At 34.8% G+C, this 21,494-nt stretch overlaps 3 protein-coding genes across 3 annotated transcripts; all 3 read right to left on the bottom strand.

Annotated features, from left to right (window-relative positions):
* Nucleotides 1-6,266: 6,266 nt before the first annotated feature.
* Nucleotides 6,267-8,421, bottom strand: LOC132622737 (putative glycosyltransferase 7). The gene has a single exon (XM_060337394.1). It carries the CDS (start codon nucleotides 7,919-7,921, stop codon nucleotides 6,593-6,595), a length of 1,329 nt encoding a protein of 442 aa, XP_060193377.1. The 5' UTR covers nucleotides 7,922-8,421; the 3' UTR covers nucleotides 6,267-6,592.
* A 2,079-nt stretch (nucleotides 8,422-10,500) lies between these two features.
* On the bottom strand, nucleotides 10,501-12,140 carry LOC132622099 (uncharacterized). Its single transcript, XM_060336631.1, has 3 exons — nucleotides 11,487-12,140; nucleotides 11,161-11,403; nucleotides 10,501-10,880 (listed from the first exon to the last, which is right to left on the bottom strand). The coding sequence occupies exons 1-3, from the start codon at nucleotides 11,629-11,631 to the stop codon at nucleotides 10,774-10,776; spliced, it is 495 nt and encodes a 164-aa protein (XP_060192614.1). The 5' UTR covers nucleotides 11,632-12,140; the 3' UTR covers nucleotides 10,501-10,773.
* Nucleotides 12,141-19,738: 7,598 nt separating this feature from the next.
* LOC132622599 (uncharacterized) lies at nucleotides 19,739-20,582 on the bottom strand. Its single transcript, XM_060337226.1, has one exon. It carries the CDS (start codon nucleotides 20,362-20,364, stop codon nucleotides 19,921-19,923), a length of 444 nt encoding a protein of 147 aa, XP_060193209.1. The 5' UTR covers nucleotides 20,365-20,582; the 3' UTR covers nucleotides 19,739-19,920.
* Nucleotides 20,583-21,494: the final 912 nt, after the last annotated feature.

Raw genomic sequence — 21,494 nt, 5'->3', positions numbered from 1 at the left:
ATAGAGCCCCGGGTTGAATGGTCTCGGATGCGTTTTTCGCGAACAATAGAGACCTTGGTCCGTTTCATTATCGGCCCCCGGGGAATGTCAATACCCCCCACTATCATGTTGATTGTATGCTGGTGCTCAACCGGTTCGACCCTTCGATGAGCTTCCTTTTCCTTGTAGTGATTTATGGCTCGCTCGCTCAATAGATCTCGGAGGTAGCCGTTTTTCAATAACCAGGCTACCTCTTCTCTCAATTGGCGGCAATCCTCAGTTTTGTGACCATGGGTTCCGTGATATTCACACACCACGTTCGGATCCCGTTGTCCCGGATCTAACCTTAGTGGTTTCGGCCATCGCACATCCGGGATGCGGCCGATGGCCGAGACAAGGCCCGAGGTATTGACGTTGAAGTTGTCCTCCGAAATCTTCGGTGGACCCTTATTGCTGGCGGAACTTCCGGCATCGCTCCTGAACGAGAGTCCCCGGCTGTTTGACGGGCGCTCGACCCGCTTGCTGCCTCGGCCTGAGAAGTGGCTCGGGCTTTCCCTTGGCCTTTCCGACCTGAAATTTGATCTCTCCGAGTGGGAGTATGGCCGAAACCTTTCTTTTGATGATTCAGACTTCGTTTCATAACCTTTCTTCGATTTCTCGGAACTTCTATTCACTTTTAACTTTACCGAAAAGAGCTCGAACTGATCATCCTCCACCCGAATCTTCGACTCATACCGATTGTGGACATCGGCCCATGTCACGACCTCGTATTCCAGCAAATTTTCTTTCAATTTGGCCGAGGCAACTGAACTTAGCATGTTGAGCCCCTTTGTGAAAGCTTGTGTGGCCCATTCTTCTGGCACCGGGGGGAGTTCCATCCGTTCCCTCTGGAACCGGGTGACGAATTCCCGTAGTAGCTCATCGTCCCTTTGAGTTATTCGGAAGATATCGGCCTTACGGGCCTGCACCTTTATGGCACCGCCATGTGCCTTCACGAAGGCATCGGCGAGCATTTCGAAAGAAGTGATCGAATGCTCGGGTAGGTGGTCATACCACGTCAACGCTCCCTTCGACAGAGTTTCCCTAAATTTTTTCAGCAACACCGACTCGATCTCATCTTCCTCCATATCATTACCCTTTATGGCACAGGTATATGAGGTCACATGCTCGTGCGGGTCCGTTGTGTCGTCATACTTCTGTATATCGAGCATTTTGAACCTCTTCGGGATCAGTTTCGGGGCCGCACTCGGTGGAAAAGGCCTTTGAATGTACCTTTTCGAATTCGGCCCCTTCAGCAAAGGTGGAGCCCCCGGTATCTGGTCCACACGAGAATTGTATGTCTCGACCGTCTTTTCGGTTGAATCTACCCGTTTTGCCAAAGTTTCGAGCATCTTTAGAACCTCGGTAGAGGAGCCGGCTCCAGAGCCGTCGCTCTCGACCATTCGTGCCTCGTTTCTTCCGTTGTCGGCAGCACCCCTTGCCTTTTCCGGCCCTGCTTCACCCTTTCCGTTCTGCAGCCGGGCAATTGCTATTCCTTGCTCGGCGATTGCCGCTCTTTGTTCCTGCAACATTTCAAAAATTAAACGCAAGTTAACACCGTCGTTTGGCGCGTCCGGTTCTCTCCGGCCCCGATCCCGGGACAATGTAACGGAATTGTGTGTATTTAGAGGATCAGTGGCCGGTAGGGCAACATTCGCTTGATCCACGGTATTTTGCCGATTGAGTCCCTCCCTTGAATCGACGGGGATCGGGTCAGCGGGGTTCGGTAATGCCCGTAGTCCGCTTCCTTCGTTTTCCGCCACAATCTCGGTGTTATTGACATGACCGGATTGTTCGATGTCAGCCATTTAGTCCGTTTTCGCAGAGACGGGCAGGGACGTTTTTGATTTTGATGAATATAATAAAAATCAAGGCCAAAGACCACTATTATCCTAGCCCCACGGTGGGCGCCAAACTGTTTATCCCGGAATCGGATAATCAATTAAATTTGTATGTGGGTATAGGATATGTGCTTGGATCTTGATGTATGTTAGATAGGGAAAATGTATAGGTGGGAGTTCCTCAATAAAATGGCTAATGATGGCGATTCGCTATGAATACAAACGCTCATAAACAATGTGGGATAATTGATGGAATAAACACAACATAAATATAAATAAACGGCCCTGGCCGAATCAAATGTTGAAAGAGAGATTGTATGTATGAACTCTTTTATTACAAATGTTCTTGGAAAGTAAAGGAGCCAACCCTCACAAAGGAGAGGGAGGTGCCCTATTTATAGTGTAACCTCTGTGGTTTCATACAATATGAACTAATAAAATAATAACAATAAGGACAGCTCTGCACGGATTTGGTGGGATTAGACTGACGGCGCCGTCTGACACACGCATGGTGGGTAGTTGACCATGATAGGATGCTACTGACGCGGGGCCTGCGTGCAACGGCCATACGGACCAACGGCTACCCGGACCGATAGCTACACGGACCAACGGCCGTGAATTCTCGGGTGACCGGTCTTGGTCGTTCCAACGACGTCGAAGGCAGATCGGTCGGTGCCCTCGCATAGCCTCGACCTAAGCATTACCCCGGTCAAGGGCGAACAGTATCCGGCACAGTCTCCTTCCTTCCTCCGGTTCCTCGTTCCACCGGTTTACCTCATATCCGGTTTTTACCGTATACACGATCATTTCAAACTTTTCTTTCCTGGCTAATCTAAAACCAATTAAAGTAATGTGAACAATTTTTTTTTTCTTTCAAACTCAATTTAAACACACACGGTATTTATTTTCCAAAAATAAAAATTCATACGTGAAAGTTTCCATCTCTTTTAATGCCCCCCTCCCCTCTATCTATATGGTTCCCTTTTCATAAATCAACGTAGTTATGAAGAGATAGTTCACAATACGGCTCAAAGAGAAAAATAAAATAAAATAAAGAGAAGGAAAAACACGTAACAGGCAGAGAGGTATTGGCATGTATGAACAAAATAATTAATTTACAATAATATAAGGCTTGAAAGCAACATGTATCGGCGAAGAACATATTCACAAGGTTGCATGTGGTACTCTGTTCAGAAACACCAGCTTGATCATTTATGGCCATTTTATTGTGTATGAGCATGAAATGTACTAGATTAGGATGAGCATGAAATGTACTGATGAAATTAGTTTGATAATTATTGTTTACCAATTTATGATGTGGTTATTTTCTACCTATATATATTCAGCTTTTTCTTTTCTTCTTCTCTTTGCTATATTTGATGTAGGGTCATCTTCAATTCAATAAAGCCATGTTATGACTGTACCTAATTTAAGCAACAGAGAAGGGGACCAAAAACGTTACAAAAAAAAAAAATAGAGAAGATTATCAGAGGGAAAATCGAATCTTTTCATCTTGATTTTTAATCGACTAATTATTGAATAATAAAGGCATATCCAATTTGTTACTAACTGCACTCTTGGCCTAATTTTATCCGATGTACTTATGAAATTATAAGCTCATAAATGACGGTGAAATAATCAGACTCTAAATCTAATCAAACATGAGATGTGATGAAACAAACATATATAAATTCTATAATGATGATGATGAAACTAACTATCATAATACTAAGATGTTTTAATAAAAAAAACTATTTTAAATCATAATTTTTTATCAATTTGCAATATCATCATTGAGCAAGAAATAATCTCTGCATTACTAATTCACGTTGAAATAATCTCTGCATTACTAATTCACGTTTTACTAATGCATGCATTACTAATCTCGGCGGTTACCCAATCACTATATTATTAACCCAAAAAAACTTGTAAATGAAATAAACGACCCTTAAGGGTCTCTACCGTCTACTGCCAAACTTGGATGTGAAAGTGGGTTGCCGAAATGTATAAGTCGGACTTGGGAAAGTGTTCGCCAGCACAAGGCCCAATTATGTATTCAGTCCTTTATGTGGAATAGAATAGAAGAAGTATTAGAAGAAGAGGGTGAAAATATGATGCAAATTATAAAAGTTGGGCTTGGGCAAAGATTCGAACCTACTGTAGCAAAGGCAGCTCAATTATGTTTTTCAGTCCATTTCTTGTGAAAAAAAAAAAAGGAATATGTGAGATCTAGAGAGAGAGAGAGCAAGCCGATTGATTTGCACCAAATTATGGAGTGGAAATTTCTTCTAATTTAAGTTTGTTTTACTAACTCACGTCCAAATAACATTATTATATAAACATGTGTCTAGTTTCTTTCAAATGCATTGCTTTCGAAACGATATGATTGTATCATCTTTCATGCATAGACGCAAACACAACGACTTTTGTTTCTTCATAGTTAAAAGTATGTCCGCATTTTCCTAGTCACTCATGTATCAAATGGTCTTGATCCAAAATCTGACTCCAAGAAAAAGAAGTTGTCCATCATTTGTGGAGGAACAGGAACATGAGAATTTTTAAGAATGCCAAGCTTAATTTCAACCCCGCCTAGATGTCTTGTTGCAATGTCGTTGTTATGATAGCTCATTAGAGATTACTTGTTGAGTTGTGAACTTGTGATTGAAGTACTGGGGTGCTCAAACTTTGTTGTACTTATTAGTTATTACCTTCACTTTGGTAATATAAGCTTTTATTTACCAAAAAATAATTATATATGTAATATCCCAATACATTTCATTAAGTATTATTTCATGTTAAGTGAATGTTGTTTTTAATCTTCAGTAACATACGACGATTTGTCAGATGAATGACTATTGTTTAAGTATATATTTTTCTTTACTGATTCGAGAATAATTGTAGAAGTAGTTCAGACAACTATTCCTATTAAATCTTAGTTCAATTATTGTGACAAAATAATCAATTTTATTTCACAACGAAACAGTAATATTATCAGGTTAATGAAAAAATAATGAAAATTTTCGAATTTTTAAAATAAGAAAAACTTACACGTTAATAATATTTGATAGACTAGGCAAAAGATTGACCAATATTAAGGGCAATTTGCACGATTGCCCTTATTTCGGGGTGGTCTTTAATTTGTCCTTCGACGAAAATATCCCGTGGTTTTGGGTTCAAACCCTGACTCAGTAAAAAATAAAAATCGCAAAGCAGAATTTCGTAGCAAAATTAGGCTTATTCGGGCAAAAGTTAAGCCTAACTTTTGTAGAATTGTAGCAGAGTAAAAAAAAACAAATTCTGTCTTGCAAAATTTCACAAGGCAAACTTTTGCCTTAAGACAGAATTTTCGAGAAATTTTGCCTTGAAAATTATTTTTTTTACTAAGCGGGTTTCGAACCCAGAAACTAAAAGTATTTTCGGCCACTTTTTTCAGTGGAGTGAAAAATTAAAGACCAGACCAGCGTCTTTGAAGGTGAATCCGTGCCAAAAAAATGTAATATTAACATTTAGAAATTTAGATAGTATTCAGCTATTGGGCTTATCAGTTCAAGAAATACTGGGCGTAGGCGGGAGATTCCAATTTACTTTTTCGGCCCATGTTGAGAGAGCCCAGCCCATTTCATTCAAGTGGATCTCTCCGCTTTTTCAGACGAGACCAGTCAATAAATTTCTGGCGGACGCCACATGCTTTTTCCTTTTCTGTTTCCAGTTTCTACGCGTAATAACTAGAAAATGAGTAAATGATGGAGTAATAAACAGAAAACTGAACTCAAATCTTCAGGCACAAGTCATTCGGCAGATCTTTCTTTTAATTTTTTATGTTATATCCTGTCAATTTAATCGATATTTATATAATCAAATCACTTATTAGATCAATTGCACATCAAAAAATTGCCTGATCAAATTAATGTCTTGAAAGATTTTTACAAATTTATTTTTCAAGATTAATCAGAGGTAGTTTCATTATGTTGTTATCCATCTAGAGTAACATGAATAAAAGATATTAGCAGAAAAAGTGCGACTGGAATTGCACTCAAAAAGGAAAAGAACAAAAGGAAAAGGAAAAAAAGCATTTAGGGTTAGACAGCAAACGCAAGCAAACAAATTATAGAGAAAAAATTCCTTTTAAAGATTGGTGGAAGTTTGGTCTAGGCTTTGTCACACAACTTGGCGTACTAATTTTGACAAATATGTAAATTGAAACACGCCACTAATTGAGGTAGCTGCTATTTATTTTTATTTTTCTTTTTTATATATGGTTATATATATATGCCATCTTCCTTAATTCTCAGTCAATCAAGGCATCAAGTCACTCTTTGTATTTTTTGTCAAACGTATCTTTTGTTTGGAACTGAAAAAATCATAGGTTGAATGATGACGCAGAAGTATTGTCCACACTTGTCGATAAATTCTTAAAGTATGGGACTTTGCTTTTTGAATTATTGATTGCCAAACCATTACAAGTACTTACAAAGCTGGATTAAGACACTTTTACATCAAAAATAAAAGTTACGATATCAAACTATAAGCAATGATGGGTAAAAGAGCTCCACAGTAAATTGCTTGAGATAAAACTTGTCCCATTGTTTTCTTGTATGGGGATATAAAACCTTGTTTCATGCTATTACAGTAACTATCAAACACTGCTACATTGGTAATAGTTGCATAAAAAAATTCACAACACTTATATGTAACCACGTTTAATCCTACAGTAAAAAATGAATGTGTGTTTTTCACACGAATTCTTCTGTCTCCTCTGCAGGAAAATCAAAATTTACCGGAGAGACAGGTGAATTACTTCTGATATCATCGTGCATGAATCCAAAATTACGTAACACCTGATTATCCGCAAAATTCAACGCTCTCTCCATTCCCACCCAACAAGAATCACCCACGTACTCCGCGGCGTGGTCCCCACTACACGGTTGACATCCCGTGAAGTGTGTTATAAACGGCCGCCTCCAACCACCTCTGCCATCACCGCCCTCCGCCACTAACGGGTCCCACGCGGCCGCGTAACTCTCGCTCACCGCCTCCGCGTGTCTACGCCTTAACTTTGCTACATCTCTTTCTATCTTCGTGTAATTCTCTGTTATTTTGTCGAATCTGTTTACTATTCCTAGCCAGTATCCGTGTAAAGAGTAATCAGTAATCGCGTGAATTTTGCTCCTCCATTTATGTTCACCTTTCAGTAGAAAATAACTCAGTGCTGACTGATCATCGGACTCCGGGAAAGGTTTGTCCTTAAAAGTCGTCCTTAAAATTTTGCCCCAATGTTTATATTCGGGGCTTTTCGGGCCCATATTGGCCCAAACGTCTAAAAAGTCCATGGACCACTGGCAATTTCGTATGAGAAAAATCCCTGCATTTATTGCTACCCAACTTTTCTTCTTAACAATCAAATCAGGCCAACCATGAACAATGAAGTTGTAGTCATTGTACTTGTGTAATGGAATCTTGAAATCCATATCAGTGAATATAGCATCAGAATCAACCCATAGAATCCACTCAGATTCAGGATGGGCCAACATGGCGGCCCGAACAAGTGGTATTTTGGCCCAATAAGAACGCATTTTAGGGTGAAAAAAATTGTTACCATAGTAAATATCGTAGCCATGTATTCTACAGTAATCAACTTTGTTTTTAAAAAACCTTAAGAGAAAATGATCACCTTTAGGGTTCTTGCATGGAGTTGGCTGTGATCCACTGAGGAGTAGTACACGGTTAACTCTTCCTGGAGCAAATGAAGGATGAAGTTTCAGCCATTGGATTCTTTTCTCATCCCAGTTTTTAACCGGTTTGTTAATAGTGTAACTGAGTTCCGGGTCATCGTAGAATGTTTTTTCGGGAGGGTCGGAGCCCCGGTCAACGGCTTCGCGACCCGGTGGGCAATATTCTGGTGAACTAATATTCTGGTTGAATAACAAAGTTGATAAGTTAGGCAAAGGATCAGTGAATGACCAAATAGAACAGACAAGTAAAACAGCAACTATGGCTGCTACTAACAGAGATTTGTCTCTCGAAGAAGATGCTTGTTTGGCCCGAAACACGGTATGGGCCATGGCCCGTGTAAATGAAATAGTAAGGTAATGAAAATATGGTATGTGAGTGAGAGATTGAGAGTGAGAAGATTGAGAGTCACAAGGAATGCTATGTGTGCTTTAAATGCTCAGTAGTGAAATTTAAATGGATGAGCAGAATGGGAAATAATATTATACTAGCATTATTAGTGAGTTGAATGAATCTGATTGGTCTTTAATTTTGGGGGTTGGGTAAGGAAAGCTACTGAAAACGAAAATATAGGGGAATGAATCGAAGAGAAAGGATCAATATTTAGTAATTATATAAGTTGGGTTACTTGTTGCGTCTTACAAGGAAGGTAAGATCTGTAATTAATTCGCTCATTTGCTTTCCTAATAAAAAATTAATATTGACAAAATGGGAATGGACTGGTTGAGTAAGAAGATTTTAATGCGAGAACAGGATAGGTGGGAGTTTTTAATCTTTTTTTTGTTGCAATCTACTAGGGTTGAGATTTGGGAATTGTTGAGGGCGTTTCCATGTGCAACAAGCAGCTTTCATGAATTTTTATTGGGGCAAGGAATTAGGAATAGAGTTTCTAAATTCTTCCATTTCGACTGAGCAAATTGAGTGTGGAGACTTGATTCTCACGCCAACTTTTTGATGTCCAAGAAAAAAAATATGATTTTGTTTTTCAAACATGTTTGTTGCATAAAAGATTATTATGAGTAACTCAATCACACCGGAAAAAGGAATCAATTCAACACGTTTACGTATTTTCATATTTACATTTGAAATGATAATTGAAACTGCGGTTTAAAACATTTATAATCGCTTTTTTAGGTGCTTTTATGAATACTACGATAATTGTTGAGTTTTCCTATATTGATAGAATGTGAAATATTTGATTTTCTTGTATAATTTTGAACAATATTTACTTCATGAATTAACTTTTTATGTAAAGTTAGACGTAATATTCATCTTTTATCATGGTATCACGTACATACACATCTAAATTATTAGTTTACCCAATATTAGACATTTCTACTTTTGAAACATTTGTACAAATTTATTTTCTCCTCTTTTTTACTTATTTAATAAATTCTTTAAGTTATTTGTCTCTATCTCAAGCAAGTTAAGAATATCAAAAGAATAATCCTCGTCCAGAATCAGATGGTAATAATAATTTTCTCTGTTTTTTGTTTTTCTTTAATTTATTAGTACTATAATCCATGTAACAGAACTCGGTGGTTACATTGTCCCTGTTTGGTGTTATTTATCACTATTTCACCTATCATATTATTCTTTTTAAAAATAAAAAAGTTCACTTTTTGTCGATGATTTGAATTAGAAAATCCGCAAAATTTCAAAAAGTGGAAGTTTCCAGTTTCCACAAGTGCAATAGTGCATGTATAACCTTAATAACGTGCACCTTTTCTTGTGGCGGCTAGCGATAATAGCAACAAGAATTGGAATATGGTAATCTTATTGACTAATGATAAGAAATAGAGCATTGATTTTTGGGGATACGAACAAAAAGAATCTTCAATGGGTGCACCACGACCCTTTAGAAAATTAGAAAGGGCTCTGCCTCAGTATATTACGCCATACCTTCCGCTAAGCTAAGATCCTGAATTCCTGGCGTGGACTTCCTCTTCAAACTTTGTGGACCTTCTTATCAATTATCGGAAAATACTCATTAAGTTTTTATAGTAATTAAGTAAGAAATTTATGGATCTGTTGGGGCATCAAATTTTAATATGATCTCGTGATAAAAATTTATGTGGATGGCTCATCTTGCGTTTATTATTTAGTTTAATTACCAAATATTGGATTTCTCATCAATTTGAAACTAAAAAAGAAAAAAAAGATGATTAGTGTCCTTCTACTATCTTTTTAAATTGGATTTGATAGACGAAAATCTTGAATTCGCATCAAATTCAGTATCTGTAAATACAATTTTGACTTACAGATGTTGGAATTAAAATGTATTAGTGTGAAGTGAAGATCAATTCTTCCTTGTCTTACAAATCTTACAAGTGGGCTGTCCGTTTACACACACCAACCTGTCCCACTAGTTGTGTATGGACATGCTTCTTCTATCACCTCAGAGATAGATGCCCAATAGCCCAAATTAAGAAGTGCATAATCCAATCCATGATAAATCTCATGGTCTGCGGATCAGAATTTCCCGTCCTCTTTATTACTTATTAGTACGATTAACAAAGTTTGCATACTTAGTACTATTGAAATCCATGCTTCTTTTGTACTTTTAGATGTTCTTGAAAGCATGTTTGTTTTTTGAAAACGTGGTGTCTGTCCGGTTTGCATGCATCTCGATATTTTCTGGAGTACCTGATACCTTCCACCGACACATGCATCGGGTAACTCCATCCCTAAGGCTTGGATATATGGATAAAATCACCTAGTGTTTTTGCTTCCGATAACATTTGAACTTGGTACCTTATAGTTCTTAACCACTTCATTGATCACTAGGTCATACCCTTGGTTACCTAAGAAACATGTTTTCTTCAAACTCTGAAAGTTCTTAAAGCAAGGTTTTGATCTCCAACGTTCATTAAGCTATGTCATTAAAAGAATATGAATCAATTGAATATAATTTACAGTGCTATAGCACAACATATCACTAAATTAACTAGTATGTGAACATTTGTCCCGTAAAGTGCACAAACATAAACCACTCAGTTCAAAAATGAAAACAATGCATCTGAATTTTGTAGGAACAACAACACTACTTGCTTTCTATAAAATTTTGTCAGCACTTGTACCAGAGTTCGATTTCTTCTTTCCAGTTAAAATTTTCACTTCTGCCTGTTGCAATGACACTTCCTTTTTTGCAGTCAGGCATTCCTTGGCAAAGGGATCGGTAATTTCAAGGCTTGTTGCTATCCCCAGTTGGCTTTGAGCTGCCACCAACCAACCTTTTAGCCATTCTTCTTTGTTTTAGTCTGTTCTGTTTCGAGCAGGACTCTGCATCATCTGGACAATGGACAAGTACAATTATTGCTGCAACATTAGTAGCTAAAAGTTTTATACATAAACAGTGTAAAAATTATTCACAATATCAGGTCACCTAGGTAATTAAAGGTGGTAATATTTCATAATCAGTGCAATTATTAATATGAAAATTAAGATAAGTAACCTTATAAGAAGGCTAATTACACTAACGGTGTATTATTTCCACTTCCACTAGATATTAGATAAATCCAATGTGAACTATAAGGAGATATTGCTACTATTTCAACTCGTCAAAGCTTACCTGGCTCATTGGCATTTTGTCGAACACCTTGTGGTTCCTCACCTATCGGCATCACATTTACACCCTTACCATCACTCTCTTCAGTAGGCAACAACGGCCCAATTATATCTTGACGGCGAGAGGCTGCTTCCTTAAGTTTCTTTCGTCTAATCCTCTTCCTTTGGGCCCTTGTGAGTTTCTCAGGCCCATTATCAGACTCCTGGTCGCCAGAGGACGAAGATCCCCTGTCATTTTCCACTTCATCTGCACATGAAACCCAATTACTTCAACTACATTTATCAAGCATAAAGTGCAGAGACATCAAAATATACTCGTAAAAAGAAAACCTGGGATTTGGTCCAAGTTGAGGCCTTGACTGAGAATGTGAAGTGGTTCTTCATCGTTTTCTTCCGAAGGAGGTGATGGTGGAGGAGGATAGAGCATCCGAAGGAGGCCTTCATGGAGCTTCTGTCGTTTCTCTTCTCTCTTCATACTTTTCGCTATATTTGGTTTTCAACATTTGTTCTTGACTCGTAATATACCCAATTCAAATGCTTATTCCCAGTATCAGAGTTCAAGACTTATTCCTCTATAGCTTCTTTAATTTGCTAATAAATTTCATCTAGACACTCGAATTACGGTATTTTAGTTTAAATTTTGAAAATACTTTTGTGCTGAAATGAGAATTATATAAACACATCAACCGCTTAAAGTATGTCACATTCTTTAATTATACACATTAAAGCATGTTCCAATTGAGGCAATGTGTATAATTAAATGAGATGACATATTTATGTGATTAGCTTAACTATTCAATTGACGCTTGAGAGCATGCACAAAAAAAAAAAAAAAAAAAATTAATAGGGTACTTTATCATATATTCATGTGATCAATTGGAACCATCCGTAATTTGTATGTCTAAATGAAATTCTTTCCTAAATTTAAGAGTTGTAAATGTATTAAGTCGAGTTCCAAAGGTGACTTTCTTTCTGTACCACATGTGAACTGTCTCCTTCAAGTAAAGAAGCCCATTTCTTAGTCACTAGTAGGGATGCTTTATTCAGCCCATAAAAATTTAAGTGTCCAACGAAGAAGCGTCAAACACCGATGAATTTCTTTGCACAGATTTGTTGAGGAGTATAACCATAAGATTGACTTTCCCAAAAATGAAACTAAATCAGCGTGTTCGATTAGTCAAGTTAAGGGCTAAAGATTATAAACATAGCCAATGTTGGTATAAAGCTAAGTGTAATCTTTTCTTTCTTGGCACAATAAGTTGGAAGGTAATAGCCTATTCTAGGAAGAATTTTAAAGATTTTTTTTTAATGTCCGGTCACACCAAACAATGACACATAAAATTATACGAAAGGAATATGAGTTTATTCTTTATTTTTCATTTGAAAGTAGGACTCTGAACTCCCTCTTCCCCCCACCCCAAAGGACTCCTAACTCGCATAACTTTTACTTCTATACATTAACTAGTTAATTGACCTGCGCTTCACGCGGTTAAAATGACACTTTATAAACTTAATTTAGACAAACACAAATAAGATAATAAATCAAATGTATAAGGGAAAAATACATATGCAACAAATAAAATAAAATAATAAATTTAAATATATAAAATTTCCTACTGTATAGGGAAGCTAACTCTTATTTCATAGATAAAATTATGTAATTTTAAACTCTACGCCTTTCCTTTCTATTTAAATGCTATTTAGAAATATTGTTATCAATCTTGTAACGAGATTATGCAAACAAAGTTGTGAAACTTTCTTTACTTAATATCTTTAGAAGATAATGGTTATATTAACGCATGAAGTGAACAATTTCTTGTTCATATCCTTGCACCATGCTTCATTGAATTCTTCTCTTTTGAAGCATGGGTCATTAAGAAGAAGATATGAGATTATAAAATCTTACCGCATCTTTGATTTCCTTGCATTGTATTATTTGACAGGCTAGTAGCTAATTATAGTTATTACATTTCTTCAAATAAAATTGTTTAGTAAACAACAAAAAATTAAATATCTTACAAAAGAGGCATACACATTTGATAGAATTTGAAGGGAACAATGTCACAAAAAAGCATTACAACATTTCCTCAACAACATAATGATACCAAAAGGATATTTGAAATAACAACATACTGATACCAATTTAATAATTTCAGAAATTTAATTTATGAAATGATACTTTCTAATATTCTAATTTAAAATAACAAAAGAACATGTTTTAGTAAAATTAGAATACCTTTCATTTTTTTCCTAGAAAATAATGGAAACATACAAATTTATAACATTATTATAAATGTACTTGCGAAACTTAAATTTTCAATAACTAAAAAAAGGCAAATCAAGCCATAACATTAAATGAAATTAAAATTTCCAAAGTGATTACGATGAGACAATAAAAAATCAAGAGCAAAACTGTCAAAAGCATTCGATTCATTTTTCTCACAACAATCAAGTTTTTAAACAAAAATTAAACAAAAGTTGTCAATATTTCTAGACATCGAAAAGACAACAATCAACCAAAAATGCACAAAACTTAAGTACCTAAATCCCTGGAAGGAGTTTTAAAAAAGTTGCTTGGCATTTTGGTAAATGATGAATGAATGCAAATAAACTCGATTGGCAAAATTGTCACTAATAAACTTCAAAATCGATGAAACATCTTTTTACAAAGTCAAAGCAAACTTTAAAATATTACTAACAAATACTCAAACTTTTATCAATTATTTCTCCATAACAATATTGCATACTCCAAAACTAAGTCAACTAACAGACTTCATATCTTCAAATTTAGTGAATTAACTAAAATAATCACAACGAAATAGATATTTAATTTCTTAGAAAAAATAATTAATTTGTAGCAGAAGAATTTTTAAACTTTGAACTTTTTAGTGATGCCTAGCTCTTTCATAATCTGTGTAATTATTCACACCAATTTGGCATAAGAAAATGAGATTATGGATTGAGATGGCAACAAATAGTGAGGTGAAAGTGATAATTTAATAAGATAAGTATGTCGAATTTTGCAACTTCTATGTAATATTGTAACTACCTCATAAAGTCTTTGTTGTTGTCTTTTGGTTATCTTATTCGTATCGATCTCCGGCTTCCCACCATAATAAAAATCCTTGATTTCATTGAAATCCATCCTATCAAACTTGTTCTTCCAAACCCCATTGGGATAAGTTTTTTTCTTAACCCCTTGAAAAATAAGTATTTTCTTCTTTGTCACTATCATTCTCGCAAGTTACTGAAATATAAGCATTCTGTTATCACTAATGGAATGACCCACAAAATTAAATTTTTCATTGATATATAAACGATATTTTTTTCTCATAAAAAACGAGGCCAACGCAAAGTAGTTGCTCACAATTGTCACCACCGCCACCAAAGCAAACACCAGTGCAAGGAAGATAGTCTGTTTTGCACGACCGGAATCGCCACCGCTTTTTTTGCAGTGGAAGTTTAGAAGAAAGATCTGTTTTGCTCCAGAATTAGGGTCGCTAATGTTTGGTGCGGGATTTTGGAAGAAAGATTTGGTTGGCAAAGAATTTGAAATAAGATAAGGAACTAAAAAGAAGATTTTAAACTGAAATTGAGAGAAGTTGTTATGCAACTGAAAATTGAACTTAATAGGATAAGGGAATTAATGTGGAACTGTAACTGAAATTTTTAATCCAAACGGATTTTAATCGAAGGCCATTACTATTGGTAACCATTCATATCAATTGCTGAAGTGATGCAACTGTTCAGCCTTTATTTTTTAATGGAAAAATGGATATTTAAGTGGAAAATGTAAGAAAAAACCTAAAAAAAAATAGAAAAAAAGATAAATAGCAATTCTAGCTTGTGAGCGAGCTATGTCACCTGGCTTATGGCCCTGCTTTATATATATAGATAGATAGCGTAAGTTTAGCATCGCCTAAAAATATAACATAATTATTCATAATAAGTGAAATTAATAATTTGAAAACATAAGATAAATGACCTGTTTAATAGTATGTGTAAAATTCTTATAATACTGTCAATATATGTAAATTAAATCAATTTTATTTTTCTAAATTTCTGTATTGATGTACATCCAGCTTCCATTATTTGTATGATGTCCCTTTCAGCACCTTGGGTAGTCGGGGGGCATAAACGAAAGGTGCAAGTCATTATGATTTGCTGAATTAGCAAATATGCTGCAGTTAATATAGCAATTAAATGGAACCTGTCATGATTATATGTGGATGCAAAGTGCCTTTTATTAAACTATCCAAATACTCTAAAAGAATGCTTGCGCCCCCAGCATGGCGGCTGAGCAATTGACAAATTAAACAAGGATCAGCAAAGCCATTAATTCTTAATTATTGCTCCTATCACGATTAGGCCATCACTGTGAACTTGTCTGAATCTTTGTTGTTTTCTCATAGATTATAGTCATAAAATTACCTATTATAAAAAAATTATGATGAAAGTTAGAAGATCTCGTCAACTTCGATCAATGTATTAAAAATAGAATTATGACACCTAAAAAGAGTTGGGCAAGAACTTTTAACCCAAGACATCAACCTTGCCATACGTGGGACAATTATTTTACCCTTATCAATTGATTTTTTATTTAAAATTGTAATGGTTGGATTACGCTTGACAATGGAAGTAGACAACTGAAAATCATTACTGTAATTTAAGGCACGTTATTTTCACAAATTGGATTCGAGGATCAGTTTCTGACCTATCCTCTGCAATTAATATAAAGCAAGGTGTCTCGCTTCTACTTGTCAAAATTTATGCTTACCTCCTCTAGTAACAAGTGGCTTAACTAAGTTAAAACTTTAAATGTCGACATTTATTATCCTTATATATTATCTTAACTAGTTGCATGAGGCCCGTGCTAAGCCCGAACCCAAACTCATGATGAAAACATATTAAATTTAATTATAAAAATATAATTTATATCACATTTTTCTATTGTATAATTAATTTATTTTAATGGCACATTAATCATGTTTTGTTGGTAAGTCTTCATAATTATTAAAGTTTTTTACTCATAATTGAATAATTTTTAAAGAACAAACTATTTATGAGGAAGGAAGTTTTGAAGGAGAATTAGCAAATGCAAAGGGACACAATATTCTTTACACTAAAGAAGCAAAATTTTGGAGGTTTAAAACAAATAAAGGGTGTGTTTGCTATGGAAAATATTTTTGGAGGTTTTTTAGAAAATGTTTTTCAATTTTTTCATGTTGGACTGGTCAAAATTTTTTAAAAACATTTTCTCTAGAAAAATAAGATCATTAAAAATGAAGAAAATGACTTCATTTGTGGAAGTAGGAAAATTAAGTTCCACAAATGACATTCCACATTCATTGTGTCTTCCCTGCCCTCCAATACACCTCATCTTAAATACCCCACCCTCATAGCCCCCCTCATCACCACCCACCACATCCCACCCCCACCCCACCTCCCATAGTACTTGTCTAGATTATATACAATTGATTTTAGGATAATATATTTTGCTTACATACGGAACACAAAAAAATAAGTAAGAACACACTTGTTTTGCTGAAAAACATTTTTGAAATGATATTTCCTTCACAAACACACCCAAAGAGTAGAATATGGGGTACTAAGTAGTAAGATCTAATAAATGTTCTGATTGAAAACGAAACAGTGACTCCAAAGTTGCCTAAATTTTAGCAAAATTTTGTAATAACAAATAATGTTAAAGGCACACCCTCGATTCTTTTTTACTTGTTTCTTGTTAACTTGACACTTCCCTTAAGAAATTATTTATTAGGAGTAAAATATTCTAATTAAAATTTAAGTTTGACTACTAATACTCTATAAAGTTACTTAATGATAACGGTAATATAAGAAGAATTATTAAATCTTTCATGATTTGCTAAAATAGACATATAAAAATATGTTTTTAGTATGACGTAAAAATATGTTTTTAGTAATGAATAACTTAATAAGGGAAAACAAGAGATTTAAAAAAAAAAATACATGGTCCAATTTCAAAGGCCCAAGTAGCATGGCTATGAAAGAGAGCAAAAGTAAAAATATGTAGGATAAAATCCGCGATGTGGCGCAACATCATAGGACAAAACATAATGTGAGGACTACAAAAAATCGCTCTTATATATAGAGTCTGTTTGGATGGGCTTATGCCTATAAGCTGTAAACAGCTTATAAGCTAAAAAAATAAGTTGGGTAGTCTAACTTTTTTTTTTTTTTTGGCTTATAAGCTGTTTTCAGCTTATAAGCTGCTTTAGATAAGCTAAGTCAAATGGGTCCAATTATTTTTTTGGGTTTATTTTAAGCACAAAATAACTTTAAGCTGGCCAGCCAAACACTCAAAAAAACTGAAAACAACTTATAAGCCGATCCAAACAGGCTCATAATAGTAATATCTATGAAAAACTTCATTGCCTGCGAGGTTTTTGTCAACATCAGTTAAGACCGACTTTGAATATCTTAATTAACTACAGTAATAAATGAGGAAAAGTAGCCCAACAAACATTTTTGAGGGGGTTTGTTGTTACTTCAAATCTCTTTACCATTCTTTATGTCATACCACCTCCCAAATATTTATTTGTTAAGTAAATTAAATGGAGGTTGGATGGTGTGGCGATAAGAGTTAGTAAGAGATGGGGAAATTTATGCATGGATTAAAAGTGTAACGGAAACAGGGTTTAAGGAGAAGAAAGAGTACTGAGAGTGTGAAGAGTGTTCACACATGAGTGCAAATTGATGGACTCTAATGGCAGAAACAAGACAAGAGTTACAGTGACTTAAAGTAGGATAATGATAAACTTTCGATTCCAAATATTAAATTTTGTGACACTTTGTAATTTCATTTCAACCTTATAAACAACTTTGTTAGTTTAATCAATATTGAGTTTCTCAGAAAAACTTGAAACATAGATTAAATCAACAGTGTATGTTAGAATAGCACAAAGAGTGTCACTTAGATTAGGCTAAAGCTAAAATATTACTGAAAGACGCGTGATTGATTATGTGGTCACTCAACTATTAAAAATAGCGTAACAAAAAAAGTCTACTAGTTAAAATATAGGAGTATTTACTTTTCACAAGCAATTATAGTAGTTTAGTTTAGTTCTAGTTTAAAGGACAAAGGAATACTTTCCGCCAAAAAAAAAAGGCAATGATTTCTCCGTCCATTTCATAACATTTAGCTTGTCACATCCCTTAAAGAAAATTACTCACCCCTAGAAGTAAAAAGTGTTATTAACTTACTCTTTATCAAATGACTTGAAAAAGGAAATTTTTATTTTGAGGAAATGGAAGAAAAAAATGTCTTCTTAATTTTTATTTTGAAACAAAATAAAAAGATAAAAATACCGAGAATTTGACCAAATACATCCCTATTGTTTTACCACAACTTTCATTACATCCTTAAAATATTTCACTTAACTAAGAACATCCTTAAGTTTAAAAAGAGTGACCAAAAACATCCTTCCGTCTAACTTTTCCATCTTCTCTAACTGAATGATCTTTTTTCTTGCTGACAATACATATACTTCAAATTTCAATTTTTAGATTTATCAGCTGCAATCTAGTAGAAGAGCACATCACATCTCAAAAAGAACCCAATTATAAATTCAGAAAGAATCTAGAAAATGGAATTGGTATAGGAAGTTCATCAAAAACAGAATCTGCTGAAGCTTGAGAAACAAATGTAGAAATGTCACTTTGCCTATTGTGAATTAGATCATGTAATAGTCTTTCCTCTTCTCCTCTGTTTTGAGAAAATGTAAAAGCGTATCCACAGGAAGACACCATAGAACTGACTTATTCTGTTTTTTTTTCTTCTTCTTCTTCTTAAGTTCTGCGTTGATTTGTCATTCTTAAATAAAGATTTCAATTTCAGCTTCTAACTTGATCAATCGCAATTTAGAGTAAGTCAAGCCATAGTTCAAAACGAATACCAAATCCAATTCTGGGTACAACAAGAACCTATAAAAATGAAGTGGTAGAGACAATTCATCATCAAAAATTGATGTTCTGACATAACGAAAGAATGAAAAGGTAAAGAAAGGAAAGATCAACTATCAGACAGAAGAACTTCATCATCCATGTAACAACATACATCTTGTATATAAATAGCATAGCAATCCTTTTGCTGCCTCGTTTAAATTTTTTCATGTATGTTACCTGTCTTACAAAAAAAGATAGTAACAATATTTTGTCTTTTTATATTCAAATATTTGAAGGAGGTTGAACTTTTAATACCATCCAATTCTTTGATGTTGTGAGTATATATTCATATCAGGAGTTAGCTAAAATTATATGATGCCGGCAGATTTGGAAAACAGTAATAGTTTGGCTATGTTGAGTCTCTATGCTGGTTATTCCGTTAGAGAAGATGGAAAAGTTGACGGAAGGATGTTTTTGGTCATTTTTTTTAAATTTGAAGGATGTTCTTGGTTAAATAAAATATTTTAAGGATGTAATGAAAGTTATGATAAAATAATAGGGATGTATTTGGTCCTCTAAAAACACCACTTATTATAAAACGTATTGAATACTATCTTTTCGGTTAAGAAAAGAGAAGAACAAGAAGAAGCGGGGCAACCTGAGAAAGCAAGATGTTGAGTTCATTACATAGAGAATTGATAGCAAAAGTGAACATGCATATGCAAAAGTATATGACAACAGGGACAAAGAAACCATAACAAAAACAAACCAAGAAACAGTTAAAGCAGATAATTTTGCAACAGCTAGCCTTGTTTCCTTCTTCCAAATATTTTACTCTGTTTCAGAACATCCCTGTTCTTCTAGAAGAAACAGCATAGCTTCTACTTCTTGAAAATACATCTGTATTCACCATTACATCCTCATCGAAATCACAAGGCTTATCTTCATCAATTCTTCCAATTACAACAGATCGACTCCGAGGCACCACATTAATATTCACTGCATTTTTAGCAAGTGATTTTTGCCTGTTTAAAAGACTCTTTTTGGAAGCAATTCGCATCAGTTCCCTCAAATCTTCATCACGGCTACTTGACACAGTCGAATTAACACTGAAACTTCTAGGCAGAGCAGAGATTTGTGGAACTCCCATGACACTGCCATAACCAATTCTTCCAGAACATTCCATCAGGCTATGGACGTAATAATCCCTTGCTTTAATTAAAACTCTGATTGGTGCTTTTATGCACTTCTTGATTCTGCTTTCTTTGCTGCCCTTTGTGCTCATTTTCACTTTGATCAGGAAGAAATGTTGATAATATTGGTGGATATATACAATGTATAGTATGCAAGAATAAAGAAGGATAAGAGCAAAAACAAAATAGGCAAGATAACAGCACAGCTTTGGAGAGTGGAATAAGCAACTTAAGTTTTAATGATTGAAGACACTATATTGGTGGAGTATTTATAATCTGTTCGTTGGGACAGATTGGCATGAAATATGAATATCGTGAGTGGCCTTTGATGGAGAAATAATAGAAATATAAAAAGGGGTTCGAAAAGGATTGGGCAGACAGAATTGATATAAAGATGAAGGTTCGCATGTGGCATGATCAAGAAAAACTTATCATTAACTATAAAATGAAATTATATTCAAATAATAGAAAATTGTCATTCTTTTTTTAATAAATAAAAAATAAATAAAAACGTGTCACTTAAATCTCTTTATACACTAATAATGTAAATGTAGCAAATAACATGCCATATTTTTCAAATTACTAATCTTATTAATTTTTTTAATTATAATCATCATTGAGGTGATCTGATCGTTTAAAATTTATTTATACTGTAAAGTGTTTAAAAGTTTTAACTCTAAACAGGTTTATGTGGGACGTCATGACGGAAGAATCCATAATGTCTGAACAGAAAGGAAGACTAAAAATTATGGCTGAAGGAGTGGACCATGTCCAAATACAGCTTAATGTTCAATATAGTTACTATTTAAAAAAGACACACGCCGTAATCCAGATGACAATGATGACCCACTTAAGTATATTTTTTGTTAAACAGTACGCTAAAGTTGAATTATCGTATTACTATTATGTTAATGACGAGGGAGAAAGGAACACAATTTAGAAGACTTGGAATTGCATTTGGAAAAGGAAAATACAAAACTAATTTCCAAATTTCACACTTCCCTAGTCAATGTGAGATAAAAAGAAGATAATAATAACCATTTCTGAGTCAGTCGTCGTTTAAAATTTAGTATCGTCGTTTTTGTTTTCTCATGTTGATCATATTGTATGCCAACATATGCTATTTGTAACAGTTTTGGAGAAATTCTTGTAAGTTGCAGCTAAGACGGACAGACGAGATTTCCTAGTGTTAGATTATTTAGGCCGAGTACTTCCATGTGGC

The sequence above is a fragment of the Lycium barbarum genome, chromosome 12 (genome assembly GCF_019175385.1).
Source record: "Lycium barbarum isolate Lr01 chromosome 12, ASM1917538v2, whole genome shotgun sequence".
Lineage (NCBI taxonomy): Eukaryota > Viridiplantae > Streptophyta > Magnoliopsida > Solanales > Solanaceae > Lycium > Lycium barbarum.
Note: the sequence above shows the minus strand (reverse complement) of the source record. Positions and strands in the feature narration are given on the sequence as shown.

Coding starts and splice junctions, on each gene's coding strand:
- LOC132622737 (XM_060337394.1), bottom strand. CDS start 7,921: ATGGCCCATACCGTGTTTCGGGCCAAACAAGCATCTTCTTCGAGAGAC.
- LOC132622099 (XM_060336631.1), bottom strand. CDS start 11,631: ATGAAGAGAGAAGAGAAACGACAGAAGCTCCATGAAGGCCTCCTTCGG. Junction 11,404..11,486: donor CAACTTGGACCAAATCCCAG/GTTTTCTTTTTA, acceptor TTTCATGTGCAG/ATGAAGTGGAAAATGACAGG. Junction 10,881..11,160: donor ACAAAATGCCAATGAGCCAG/GTAAGCTTTGAC, acceptor TCCATTGTCCAG/ATGATGCAGAGTCCTGCTCG.
- LOC132622599 (XM_060337226.1), bottom strand. CDS start 20,364: ATGAGCACAAAGGGCAGCAAAGAAAGCAGAATCAAGAAGTGCATAAAA.